At 42.9% G+C, this 13,880-nt stretch overlaps 1 protein-coding gene across 2 annotated transcripts in view; it reads right to left on the reverse strand.

Annotated features, from left to right (window-relative positions):
- The window catches only part of LOC110074448 (unconventional myosin-Ia), an 81,770-nt gene that overhangs the window by 27,530 nt on the left and 40,360 nt on the right, over positions 1-13,880 (reverse strand). For both annotated transcript variants that reach the window (XM_072991140.2, XM_072991141.2), the window contains 5 exons: positions 12,493-12,693; positions 10,437-10,663; positions 9,673-9,873; positions 2,031-2,124; positions 22-171 (listed from right to left, as the gene is read on the reverse strand). In XM_072991140.2, coding sequence (XP_072847241.2) covers positions 22-171; positions 2,031-2,124; positions 9,673-9,873; positions 10,437-10,663; positions 12,493-12,693 — 873 coding nt within the window. The remainder of the gene's footprint in view (positions 1-21; positions 172-2,030; positions 2,125-9,672; positions 9,874-10,436; positions 10,664-12,492; positions 12,694-13,880) is intronic.

Raw genomic sequence — 13,880 nt, forward strand, 5'->3', positions numbered from 1 at the left:
TAAATTCTCTCTTCATCTTACCATATGTCCCCGGAACCAGGCAGAGATAAGAATCTGACTGCTACGCATCTTTTGAAATGACTTGCGATATTTCCATGCCAAGAAGGTCGCTTGGATCAGGGCAACCAGCTCCTCTATTCGCCGTCGGCGTCTGCTCTCCAGATCAAAAAGCTGTGAGGGCAGGATTGGATTAAAAATGACATATAGGATGAGATCTGAGCACACAGAAAATTCACTTTAGTCACCATAAACTGTACTCTTGATGTTTCTTCAAACTTCTACTGTAAATGGAGTTAAGAGGTTAAGAACAGGTTGATTACTTGTAACCATGATGTTTCAGTGGTCACATGGACTCAACTCATGTCAATCATGCATCTGCAGAGCTACATCTGAATTTTTAAAGTACTGAGTAGCTTTAGAAAAGAACCCAACTCTATCTGTCATTACACAAGCATATGTAGATGTGTATCAGCTGCACCTTAGAAATTCCTATAAATATTATCAATGCTGCACCTTCTGTGCTGTACTAGAAGACAAAGTGTGGTATGCCAGAAATCTGCACATTTGTTCAGCTTGTGGTGCATTTCAGAGAAATCCATGTGTTCATTTTAAAATGTGAATGATCAAACTATGTATAATTGAAAAATAAGCTTGAAAGCCCATTAATCAACAGGGGAAAAACAGGTAAAATCATTTGTTAGGAAATATGCATGTGAATTACCATGTGCGAAGCCTCAGAAGCTGATGGGAACAAAAGATGGGGAAAGAATGCAGGTGGGACTCATAAAAACTGAACAAATTTGAGACTACAAGTTTTCATATTCCTCTCTGCGGATAGATTTATTTAATGTAAATCAATGAATTTGTAAAGAAACAGGAGGGGTGGTCCTTGCATTTCTCCACTTTTTAGCTGTAAAATGTGACCTAGAATGTATTGAATTTTTTTATATCTAGTCAGTATTAAATATCTAAGGCATGTGGTGGCGCTTCGGGCTAAACCGCAGAAGCCTGTGCTGCAGGGTCAGAAGACCAGCAGTCGTAAGATCAAATCCATGCAATGGAGTGAGCTCCTGTTGCTTTGTCCCAGCTCCTCGCCAAGCTAGCAGTTCGAAAGCATGCAAATGCAAGTACAGTAGATAAACAGGTACCACCTCAGTGGGAAGGTAAAACAGTGTTCCCTAGTCACACTGGCCACGTGACCATGGAAACTGTCTTCGGACAAGCGCTGGCTCTACGGCTTGAAAACGGGATGGGCACCGCCCCCTAAAGTCGGACACGACTGGACTGAAAATGTCAAGGGGAACCTTTACCTTTAGTATTAAATACTGACAACTCAAATGATGTGTATAATCATACTTTTAATACCACAAGCATCAAGAACTGGAGATACTCACTACTTATTTTTACCAACATCAAATATGCTTTCGCTGGCCCAAAATCTTTCCACATTCTTTTCAGAAATATTTATTAAAATTATCCTTACTTTAATTATTGCTTACAGATTAGCATCACAGCAGCAGAAATCTGGGATCTGAGTGATGCCTTGCAGAAAAAGGGTAAAGCTCTGCCCAGTGTCAATAATTTTCATTAAAAGATTCAACCCCACTGTAATTGCAACCTTCCACCAGCAAATACTCAATGCAGAACTAGAAGCAATCTCTTTATTTCCCCCTCAGTTTTGGAAATTGAACTAACAGGCATAGGATTCTAGATATTTTGGACTACGGATCCCATAATTCTCCATTCTGTGAGTTCCATCTGACATATAGATACCTACAGACACCTAAAAGTGGCTCATCTGGGAAAAGGCCTAAGCTAGAAAGCTTTGTGGCCTGGGTAGGCTTAGCTCCTCCTAGCTTCCTGTTAACAAGACAGGAGCGTCCTTCCTAAAGACGTCGAGGTTCTGTAAGTGTTTGTAGGTCAGGCGGAACTCCCAAAATGGAGAATTATGAGGTTTGGGCTCAAAACAAATCTGAAAATCCCATGCCTATTAATCAAAACACTCACTTCCTTGGTTGGCCCCATCTTACCGTGCGTGGTGTTCGGATGAAAATCTTAGTGTTTCCATACGCCACCTCTTTGAGGTCAATGGACAGACTGCTTAAGAGGGCTTGAACCCCATCTCTGCACCAAGAAAGAAATTACAGAAAAGAAACCAAAGATTACCTAGCTTGAATTTGGAATGTAGTAATGTGCTTTACATAGTACTTACTGCCTTTGGAAAGTCCTTGTAAACGTGAGCAGGTCCAGGGTGCTGCAGCTGGACTCCTGATCAGAACTGGTTATAGGCAGAAATTCCCTGATCCAGCTGTTTTGCTGGGTACCTGTCTATTTCTGGGTGCAATATAAAGTGCTGGTTTTGACCTATAAAGTCCTAAGCAACTTGGATCTCCCCGTATGAGCTTCCCTGGGCTTTAACATCTTTAAGGGAGGCTTTCCCCTTTGGTCCCACCATCTGACAGGCACAATTGTTGTGGAAACAAGAGAAGGCCTTTTGAGCCACTGCCCTCATGGCTATGAAACTCCCTTCCCCAGGAGATAAGATTGGTCCCTTTCCTGTGGTCCCTCTGCCAGCAAGTAAAAACTTTTCTTTTCCTTTCCTGGAGGCTTTTAATAGGTAAATTGCTGGGAAGGAAGGAGTCTTAATGGGTCAGCTGCATCTTTTAAAGTGTGTCCTTCAATTCTTTTAAGTGGGATTTATTCAGTACTTTCTAATCTAATTGTTTTCTAATACTGAAATATATATTGCTTTAGTCCTTTTAATACTTGTTTTTTTTAATTATTTGTAAGTTACTTTGGGTCTTTCTCTTGAGAGAAAGACAGGTTATAAATAAACAAACAAGCAAACAAATAAATAAATGTCTGTGCATGTTTTCTGTGCTGTCAAGTCGGAGTCAACTGATCATGAGCCAAATCAGGCTTTCAATATAAGTGAGATATTAAAGGAGTGGTTTTACCAGTCCCACACCCCCAGGGAGTTTCCATGACCCAGGAGGCATGTGAAAAAATCTTACTGCAGCATTAAAAATAAATAAATAAATAAATAAATAATTGTAACCAATGCAATCAGTAATAGGTTCACTCTTATTTGGCTTGGGGTATAAATAGGTGTGGGATTAAATTTATGGAAAAGACTGCTCCAACTTTATGGAACCAGCTTTCAGAATAACTCCACCTAGTCCCCTCCCTGTGGACTTTTAGGAAGCAATTAAAGACATTGATTTTCAGGGAGGCTTTCCACACCCACCCCAGCTGACCACCTTCCCCCCCCCCTTGTTTCTCTCTCTCTCTCTTTCCTCTCCTCTTCTTACATCCCCTCTTTTCTTCCATTGGCTCTGGGATTAGTTGGTACCATCTGGGTTTTTTTCCTTAGGGTTATTGGTATTGGTTTTAATATTTATATTTTATATTTTACGAGTTGTAACTCACCCAGAGTAGAGCAGTGACACTAATGGGAGCAAGATATAAATTGAATGAATGAATGAATGAATGAATGAATGAATGAATGAATAAATAAATAAATAAATAAATAAATAAATAAATAAATAAATAAATGTGACGTGTGCCATGACGTCACCTGCCTGTCTTGGCTAAGGCTGGAGTTTCCTGGCCTATGGCAGGGCAGGAGGTGGGTCTTAAAGGGGTGGAGTTTTTGTATATAAGGGTGAGGTGCAAAGAAGGGGGATAGAGGGCTGAGAGAGGGCTGGAAAGAAGATCTGTAGACAGGGTTAGATATAGGTTAGGTAACTGAGTGTTAAGTAACAAAGAACTGTGCAGGGTTAAGGTCTGAGAAATATAGTGTGACAAGTGTTTCTTTTACTAAGTGATTTACATTTTATTTTTGTATTCAATAAATCATCATTTTTATTTTGAAATCCATACTAAGACTGAAGTGTCAGGTTTATGTGTGGTTGGTGGCAGCGAAGTTGTGTATGTGTGTGTGAAGGATCGTGACCTGTCATCTCTTGTGGTGACGTAGGAGGAGGTGGCAGTCGCGACAAACTCGTGTCCAGCGGTTGGGATACGAGGGTCCAGTTGCCCAGTTGCCCAGAAAAGCCTTGGCTAGTGTGACCTGAGCAAAAGGATTTCAGTTAGGTGCACCTGAAGTGGGGTGTGGGTAACTCTCGAGGATTTGTCTCAAGGTGGGAGCAGATCTAGTAGAGAGGCACCTAAACTTCAGAGTGAGGGAACTGACTTATGAGCTCTGGAAGGTCCATTTTGTGAGGGAGATTGGCCCAAAGTAGGAGGCTGTTGTGACTTGGTCTGAGAGTCCAGAGTTGGGAGAACTCGGAAGGGACAGAGAGACCAAGGGCAGCGAAGATTTGGGATTTCTCTAGTGAACTACAGAACCTGAGAGAAGGTGAAGCTGTGGTGGATTTTGAAGTAGAGCCAAGGGCAGAAAAGTAAAGTAGCTCTGAATCTGGCAAGAGGCCCAGTGAAGGGGCAGAAGCCATTAGAGATTACAGTAACAAGCCTAGCCATATCTGTTGGTATACCCTGTTAAAGAGTGTCAGACCTAAAGCACAGCAAGAAGAAAAGTATTTTAAACAGAGGCGTGGAAATTGACAGGAGCCTTTTGAGTTAGTAAAATGCCTCTCACACGCAGTCAAATGGCAGAAATGAGTGAACTAAGAGACCAAGCGATGTCAGACTGGTCTGGGGATGAGTCAAATGGTGAGGGAAGAGTTGCCTCAGTGCAGGGAGAAGCTAATGGGGGAGAGTTATCAGAACTGAGGAAAATTCAATTAGCCCAGGAACATGAATATAGGATGAGACAATTAGAAAAAGAGGAAAGGATTGCCCTAGAAAAAGAGAAGATGGAAAGGGAGGCTGAGAGAGATAGAATTGCCTTAGAGAAAGAGAAAATGGCATTTGAGATAAGAAGAATGGAATTACTGAACCAGAACAATAATAATAATAGGGAAAATGGGGAGAATCAGTTATCAAAATCAGATTTGAAGAAATTTCCTACATATAAACAGGGGGATTGTCCTGAAAACTTCCTTAAAATCTTTGAACGAAGTTGTGCTGATTTTTCTGTGAGGGAAACAGAGAAAATGATAATTTTGAGGTCTCTCCTGAGTGGAAAAATGGCTGATGTGTATGCTGATATGCCAGTTGAGCTCAATAAAGATTATGCAGAGTTCAAAAAAATGGTTTTCAATCGATTTGGCATTAATTCAGAACATCTTAGGCAGAAGTTCAGAAAACTTACTAAAAAATCAGATGAATCCTATACCCAACTTGGTTTTAACTTAGAAAAGTGTTTAGATCGGTGGCTTGAACAGGAGAATGTAAAAACTTTTCAGGAATTGAAAAATGTTGTGGGCCTGGAGCAGATTTATTCCTTACTCCATGGGGAACTTAAATATTTAGTTCAAGAACGGAAACCAACTGACGTTAGAGAAGCTGCTCAAATAGCTGATTTTATTTCTCAAATAAGGGGTCCTAGTTGTTATGAGGGGAGAGGTGTGAGGAAAACATGGGACCCAAAGTTCTCTAAGGAACAAGGACAGAGACAGACTAAAGTAGGCGGCCATTTTAGTGAAAAGCCCTCAGAACAGGGCCAGCACAGTAAACAAGTTTTGGAGGGGAAAGAGAAACTTGAAAGATTTGATGGGAAAAGCTCATGGGGGGAGAGAATCTGCTTCATTTGCAAAAAGAAAGGCCACATTGCTGCTCAATGTTTTAATACAAGGCAAAATAAAGAAATTCCACCTCAGAAAGTTAATGTAAAAGAAGCAAAGGCTGTATTTTGTGTTCAGAGTAAACCTCAAGCTTCTTCTACTGAAAGTTCTGTTACCATGGAAACCCAGGCAGAAGCAGTTAGGAGCTCTGAATTGGATACATTGAAGGAGCTGCCTCTCACTGAAGTTGTCCACTGTTATTACATAGAGACTAATTCTCAGTTATTGGAATCTGCTGGGGACAGAATAAAGATTTTTGAAAATAACTACTGCTTTGAGAGACACTTGTTCTCAAATTTCTATTTGCCACTCAGACATAGTACCACAAAGTTGTATGATTGCTGACCAGACTCTATCTGTGAAAGGGATTGGTTCAAAACTAGTTTCATTACCTGTAGCTGATATGAAAATTGAATATAAAGGTTGGAAGGGATTTTGGAGAGTGGGGGTGTCTTCTGAGATTCCTACCCCTTTTCTTATTGGTAATGACTTAACAAAGCATGTCAAGAGTGCCCTGGTGGTAACACGTTCACAATCAGTCCAAAGTGAAACCAGTAAAGAGACTGACTCTCAAGAGCAAGAGAAATTTGTACCACAACCTGAGGCATTCTCAGTTGAAATACCTCAGAAAAGCCTCTTTGTCAAGGAACAAACAGCAGACCCCACCTTAAAAGACTGTTTTGGAAAGGTGACTGATAAAGAGTTATCACCTGAGTGCCCTGAACGTTTTATTATTAAGGGTGGTTTACTTTATAAGGAAAAACTGAATAATATTTCAAAAGGGGGGCCTGAAGTTAAGAGACAGTTGGTGGTGCCTGAGAAATATCGCCCTATGATTCTGGAAAAGGGACATGCAGACATTTTCTCAGCTCATATGGGGATAAATAAGACCAAACAAAGAATACCCCAAAACTTTTACTGGCCTGATATGGGTAAACATATTAAGAGTTTCTGTCAAAGATGCCATATTTGTCAGAGACAGGGCTCTAACTGTGATAAAACTAGAGCAAAGCTATGCCCATTACCAGTGATTTCAACTCCTTTTACACGTCTAGGGGTGGATATCATAGGTCCATTGCCCAACGCCACTAAGCGGGGGAACAGATTTATTTTAACTATAGTAGACCATGCAACGAGATATCCGGAAGCGATCCAATTACGTAAGATAGAGACCCAGACTGTAGCAGAAGCCTTAGTAAATTACATGAGTAGGATGGGTTTTCCTTCTGAGATAATCACGGACTTAGGAACCTCTCATACATCCAAACTTATGAAAAGGTTAGGCAGGGGGGTCGTTCACGTCAATGCCCTGAAGCCTTATTACAGAGAGACCAACCATGTGCAGTTTGCAATAAAAGCGGCTGATAAGGAGGAACATGAGTTGCCCTTCGGGGAAGGGAGGGGCCCACAAAAGTTCAATCCACAAGAGGTGCAGATCAGCCCTGCTCTATCCAGAGAACAGCAGAATAGTCGTAGAATGCTAGTTACAAAACATCAAGAAGTGTTCTCAAACAAACCTGGTGTTGACAAGGGAGTGCTACCCAAGACTGACACAGGGAATGCTCCTCAGTCTGTAACACCATATAGAGTAACAGGTTATTACTTTGGCAATATTTGCAAAGAGCTAGACGAAATGCTGAACGATCAAATTATTGTACACTCATCTAGCGCTTGGTTAGCCCCTGTAGTTTTAGTAGACAAGCCGGATGGCAGTGTCAGGTTCTGTGTGTACTACAGCAAGTTAGATTCAGTAACTAAACCTGATACTTATCCTATGCCTAGGCTTGATGACCTAAGTGAGATGATTGGAGGTTGCAGAGTCATATCCTTTTTAGGTCTAACCAAAGAGTGTTGGCAAGGAAGAAGTAATCCTAGAGCCCAAGAGAAAATCGCATTTTGCAGTCCATTTGGTCTGTTTGAGTTCCGGGTCCTCAGTTTTGGCCTGAGAAACTCACCAGCTACATTTCAGAGGCTCATGGACCATACTCTGAAAGGGCTCAGTGACTTCACGGTAGCTTATATCGATGACATAGGGGTCTTTAGCAACACCTGGCAAGATCACCTACATCACTTAGAATTAGTGCTACAAAGATTGAAAGATGCTGGCTTAACCGTTAAAGCTAGTAAGTGTCAGCTAGGTAACTCAGAGATGAAGTACCTAGGTCACATAGTGGGAGGAGGCCTAATCAAACCTTTAGAGGCCAAGGTTGAAGCAATCCTGAATTGGCCCAGACCTACCACTAAAAAGAAAGTGAGATCCTTTTTAGGTCTGGCAGGGTATTATAGAAAGTTTATACCCGGTTTCAGTGAGATTGCTGCACCTTTATCAGACCTGACAAAGAAGCAGAGCAGCAACAGCGTTTCCTGGTCGGAAGAGTGCGAGATGGCGTTTGGATGGCTGAAAGATGCTCTAACCAACCATCCAGTGCTGCATGCTCCTGACTTCAGCAGAGAGTTCATCATCTACATGGATGCGTCTAATGCCGGTGTGGGAGCGGTACTGTGCCAACAGGATGACAGCGGAGACCAACATCCGGTGGCGTACCTGAGCAAGAAGTTGCTTCCCAGGGAGAAGAGTCTTTCTACCATCAAGAAAGAGTGTTTGGTGACCATCTTCGCGATCCGGAAGTTGAAGGCTTACGTCTGGGGTCGACATTTTACCTTGTGCACTGATCACTCACCTCTGTCGTGGTTGCGGACTATGAAATCACAGAACAGTAAACTGATGAGGTGGGCGCTTCTTTTGCAGGACTATGATTTCGAGGTTAAGGTGGTCAGAGGGACGCCTTATCCAGAAGACCGGAAGACGACATCTGAAGAACTTATGGACTCTGTACATGGTATATGGCAATGTAAAATGTTTGGACAGTTATTGTATTGTGTTATGATAAATTTTATGCATTGCATGTTTTTATATACCTGTAAGGCGGACGTGTAAGTATATTTGAATAATGTGGTTATGTAAAACTGTGTTGTTATGTAAGAAATGTAATGATTGATGTTGTTTTCAGTTGTTTTGGGGAAAAAGCACCTTAGCTTTCCCCCACAAAACAACTTATTAAAGGGGGAAGGTATGTGACGTGTGCCATGACGTCACCTGCCTGTCTTGGCTAAGGCTGGAGTTTCCTGGCCTATGGCAGGGCAGGAGGTGGGTCTTAAAGGGGTGGAGTTTTTGTATATAAGGGTGAGGTGCAAAGAAGGGGGATAGAGGGCTGAGAGAGGGCTGGAAAGAAGATCTGTAGACAGGGTTAGATATAGGTTAGGTAATTGAGTGTTAAGTAACAAAGAACTGTGCAGGGTTAAGGTCTGAGAAATATAGTGTGACAAGTGATTCTTTTACTCAGTGATTTACATTTTATTTTTGTATTCAATAAATCATCATTTTTATTTTAAAATCCATACTGAGACTGAAGTTTATGTGTGGTTGGTGGCAGCGAAGTTGTGTATGTGTGGGTGAAGGATCGTGACCTGTCATCTCTTGTGGTGACGTAGGAGGAGGTAGCAGTCGCGACAATAAATAAATAAATAAATAAATAAATAAATAAATAAATAAATAAATAAATAAATAAATAAATAAAGTCTCTTTGGGTCACTTCATTGTCACAGACCTTTGTCCTTCCATTGTGCCCTTTTAGGATATCCTGTAGCCCTAGACAGGTACCTGTTGCAAACTTTCTTTCCACTCTTGCCTCAATGATCAAGAGAGGAGACAATCTGTGGGGAGCCTCAACAGACCAGATAAGGAATCTCTGTGAGCCAGATTAGACCCAAAAGCCAGAGGTTCTCCCCCGTTTGTTTAATTTTTTAACTACAACTGCCAGCGACCCCAAGGTCCAAGCTGTGCCATGTCTCAGTCCAGCTAGCAAGCTCAGCATTGTTAACCCCCTGGATGTTGCAACCCACTGAGCATTCTGTTGATTCTTGAACCCCATCGGTAAGCTTCCAGCTGCCTCGCCTCTAGCACACCCCATCTCTTCTGTCTTACCTGGCACTTCCTTTCCACTGCGGCCAGGTCTCCTTGCAGAGCATCTTGTAGCGCTTTAGATACGGTTCATACGGTTGCCGATACGCATATCCAGCCCGACGTACTCGCACATTCTCCAGTAGGCCAAGGTAGCGGACCTGTGCACGAACTATTGCATCTGTGAACACAGCTGGCTCTTTGGTGTCATTGGGCTTGATGCACCTGGCAGCAAAGGGAATGCAAGATAGGACAGCCGTATTGAGTGAGACGGTTGGTATCCCCCATTCCTGTCAGTAGTTGGCTGACTCTAAATATAATAATGATAGTAATTTGGTGGCGCTCCCCTAAAACATTAAAGAGTTTGCTGCTTAGGTATTACCATGACAACTGCTTACACAGGAAGTTTCTGGAGGCTCTGCAGAATAAAGTTGCCTTTGGCTTGCTCCTCACTATTGTAGCTGTGTTCAATGGATTTAAATGGGGAAAACAAAAAATCACCAAAAATTAACGAAGACTCAGAACAAAGCCAAATTAAGTTTGCACATGTTTCACAAGGTGGACTACCGATTCCAAGCATTTAAAACAGGTTTCAAACATTTTAAGACACTTAAAAATGAGCGAAAACGGACATTGTTAAGTGAAAATCCCCCATAGAGAACATCGTTAAATGATGCGGAAAATTCCTCCAAGAAACACATCGTTAAGTGAATTCTTCGTTAAACGAAGCAATCGCTAAGCGAGGCACCACTGTATTTCTTCTATCGATGTGCATGCTCACAAATTACCTGATATAATTGGGGTTCTTGGAATAGAGGTTTTTCATGAGGGTGACCACAGAGGCTTTGAACTGGAAACCCGCAGTGGGTGGGCGCTTCAGGGAGGCCTTCTTGGGATCCCCTTCAGGGAAGAGGCTGTGCAGGAGGGAGTGCTTGGCCTTCCACATGGCTTGCGACAAGTCTCGGTACAGCAGATCATTGTTCTTCTCTATGAAGCCCTCCACATTGTAAGACACCTGAAATAGAGGCAAATCATCTAATAAGTAGCCCTTGGACTTGTTTCATTTTGATTGGCACACTTCATCCACTGATGTGCTTGTGTGGCATACAGAGGTGGCGGTTTCAGAGCCCTATAGAGACGTAAAGATGGCAACCAAGCACTCTCGCTCATGGTCCAACTCTTCCATTGCTCTGACATGACTTCCAAAACTTTTCTTAACTAAAACCCTTTTAGGGGATCCCAACTGCTCTTAGAACTGCTAAACCCTCCTTTTACACCAGCTATGGAAACATTTGTGGTACGTTTTGCCAATCTGGCCTAGTTCTCACTGAGGTGATTATCCTATATCAGGGCTGTACCATTTCAGACACAAGTAGAAATCCACATCACTGAACAGGTCCCCATGAAAATATGTTTCCCTCCATATTGAGAACAAGCATGTTAGGGAGAAGCTAGCCTGTAACTTTGCTTTTCTGCTAATACAGAGGGTGAAATCCCATAGTAAGTTGCAGTTAGAGTAGGCCTATTGAATCACTAGGGATTTGGTGAGTCAACTCCTCTGTAAATTCCATCAATTCAATGGGCCAGCTATTGTTGCAACTTGCTACTAGCTTTTAGCCAGAAAGATGTGTTTGTTTATATTGGTATGGAGCAGTGGGTCACCCAGATGTCCTTGGACTGCAACTCCCAGAAGCCTTCACCACTAGCTGTGCTGGCCAGGAATTGTAGTCCAAGAACATATGTGGACCCGAGGTTGGGAACCACTGGTATGGAGGAACATCCACTTGTTTGAGCCCATACCTGCCTCACAAACTGATACAGATCAAGCCCAGATTTGCCACCTCAGAGGTCATAGTTAAAATCCCTGGCTAGAATCCTAATTGGTGCTTGCAGAATATAAACACCCATGGGTGCAGTAATACAGAACCTTAGTTGTACCCTCGTGGAAGTGGAAAGCTCTGCAGACATCCGGGATAGTCCATATCAGCAAATGAAGGACACATTTTTTGCAAAGTTAATGGCTCTTAATTATTCATTGAAGACCACAGTGCCCTCCAATGCTTTGCATTAGAGCAAGGATAGACTGCAACTGTATATTGTTCCTAAGAAAATTCATTTCTGTCTCATCTCCTGTGAAGACTGGAGCTAACGCAGAGACAATAGGGATGCCCAAGAGAGGTGGCAGATGATGTTGTACTCCCCCCCCCAAGCTCAGAAAGGCCCAGCGCTGTGACCCTGCAAGCCCCGGCTGCACTACACCACGGCCGAGCAGTTTGATCCAAATAAGATCCTGGCCTTTTTCAGCCACAGGACTCAACTTGGTCAGGGTGAGAGCCATCCCTATCTGCAGACAAGCTGAAGCATTCACATCTCAGATCACCATCTATGAGCAGCAGACTATCCACTTGACTATATTATTATATTCTTGTTCTAAAAAATGCTAGTTATAAGAGGATACCATTACAATGTTCTTTCTCAGACAATATTTCAGGACATCTCAGGCTCAAGATCTAAGGACTCTCTAGGCAACGAGTCCCACCGAGCTGGGATGCTTTTTCCTGTGCTTTAGTCAGAGCTTGGAAAGGTTTCTTCGACCACAACTCCCACAATCCTTCAGGCAGTGCAGCTATGTTATTTTCCGTGCTTTACGCCAGTGGCAGTTCCCCTGCTCCCACTCCTCTTCCTTCCACCTGGGCTTCCCAAAAGAACTCCTCCTAGGCCTTCGGTCTCAGGCAGGCCCTTCTCTAGGATACAGCCCTCCTCTAGCCCATTGCCCTTCCGAAAGACTAGCCCTCCCTCTCTCCCTCCTTCCCATGTCCTGCAGAAAGAGGCTGCACCGTTTACCTTGCCAGCATAATGGTGAATACGAAAGCACTTTCCAGACAAGCTGTTATCTGTGATCATCTTGGCATTCTGGGTAGATCTGCTCTCGTAGCACTGGTGGGCCTTAAATGTTTGGTTGAGTTTGTTCAGGAATGTGTCTGAGTTCACCTCTCCTGGGCGAAGGCACTCCTCATCCAACACGGCCAGGATCCCACCTTTATTCTGTTTAAAGAAGGACAAGTTTATCATCCAGTTGGTAGCTACATCGCTTTCAGGCCCGGGCCTATCCCAAGATGGCCCAAATGTTTGTCCCAGCTGCTGGCATGGAAGGAGAACTTTTCAAGATGGATTTTTTACTCGCAGTCCTCATTTTTCCTATAAAACTTTTAGAAACTTTTTCCAAGTTTTAAATGGGGTCCTCAGACTACAGGGCAACCATTCTCAACGGGGGCCATATGACCCCCTGGCATATGTGAAGGGAGCCACAGACTGGAAACAATTCTTTACACACCACCTTATAAGATTCATTCTGCCACTTATACAATCCTGATTTGGCCTACATTCCTTTCATGGTGTGTTTATGGCCATGGCCAAAAAAAAGGTTGAGAATGGCTGCTCTAGGCACTAAAACAGATACGATGAATGGCAAAGCAACAGAGCACATGCCAATATAAAAATTCTATCAGTAGCCTTTTTTTTCCAAAGGAAGATTTTCCCCCCAAAAAAGGCACAGTCCAAGATGCATATCCAGTGAAGAATGGCAACAACATCTGGAAGACCACACGTTCCCAGTCTCTATGCTCAGTGAATGACTGAGCAGTATGCTTTTTAAAATTCTCTTTCCCAAAGTGGGTCAACCTCCATTTAAAAAAGGATCCATGACCAGGGCCCACATCTCAGAAACAGGCCAAAACAAACCTTCTGGTTCCAGCACAAGCATATCAACATGGCTGATGAGTCCCTGGCATGCTAAGGCTGTACATGGCACACCCTAGAACTCCCTGCTGGGATGTGTCACAGGGGGCTAAGGAAAGCACCTAGAACTGAGATGGATTCATAGACAACTTAGGAAGTTCATGGAATTAAACTCTCCTATCATCCCATTCTCATATGCAGTTCTTATATATTTTGTATTGAAATTGTTCTCATACTGAAGTTCATTTTTAAATCTTGCAATGTCACATGTAACTGGAAACTGCTTCCATTCCTACGTAGAGAAATCTTGGGTAAAAATGGCATTCTGAACAAAGAGGCCCCTCTAACATTGATCACTCCATGGTCCTCTTCCTTCCCTTTTGGCGAGGAAGCAGCCCTGCCCTGCCACTGCATCTTTCTCCTTCACCTTGGACCCCCAGATGTGCTTGATCTATGCACAGGAGGAGCAGGAATCCAGACAAAAATCACAGCCT

The sequence above is a fragment of the Pogona vitticeps genome, chromosome 2 (assembly GCF_051106095.1).
Source record: "Pogona vitticeps strain Pit_001003342236 chromosome 2, PviZW2.1, whole genome shotgun sequence".
NCBI classification, from domain to species: domain Eukaryota; kingdom Metazoa; phylum Chordata; class Lepidosauria; order Squamata; family Agamidae; genus Pogona; species Pogona vitticeps.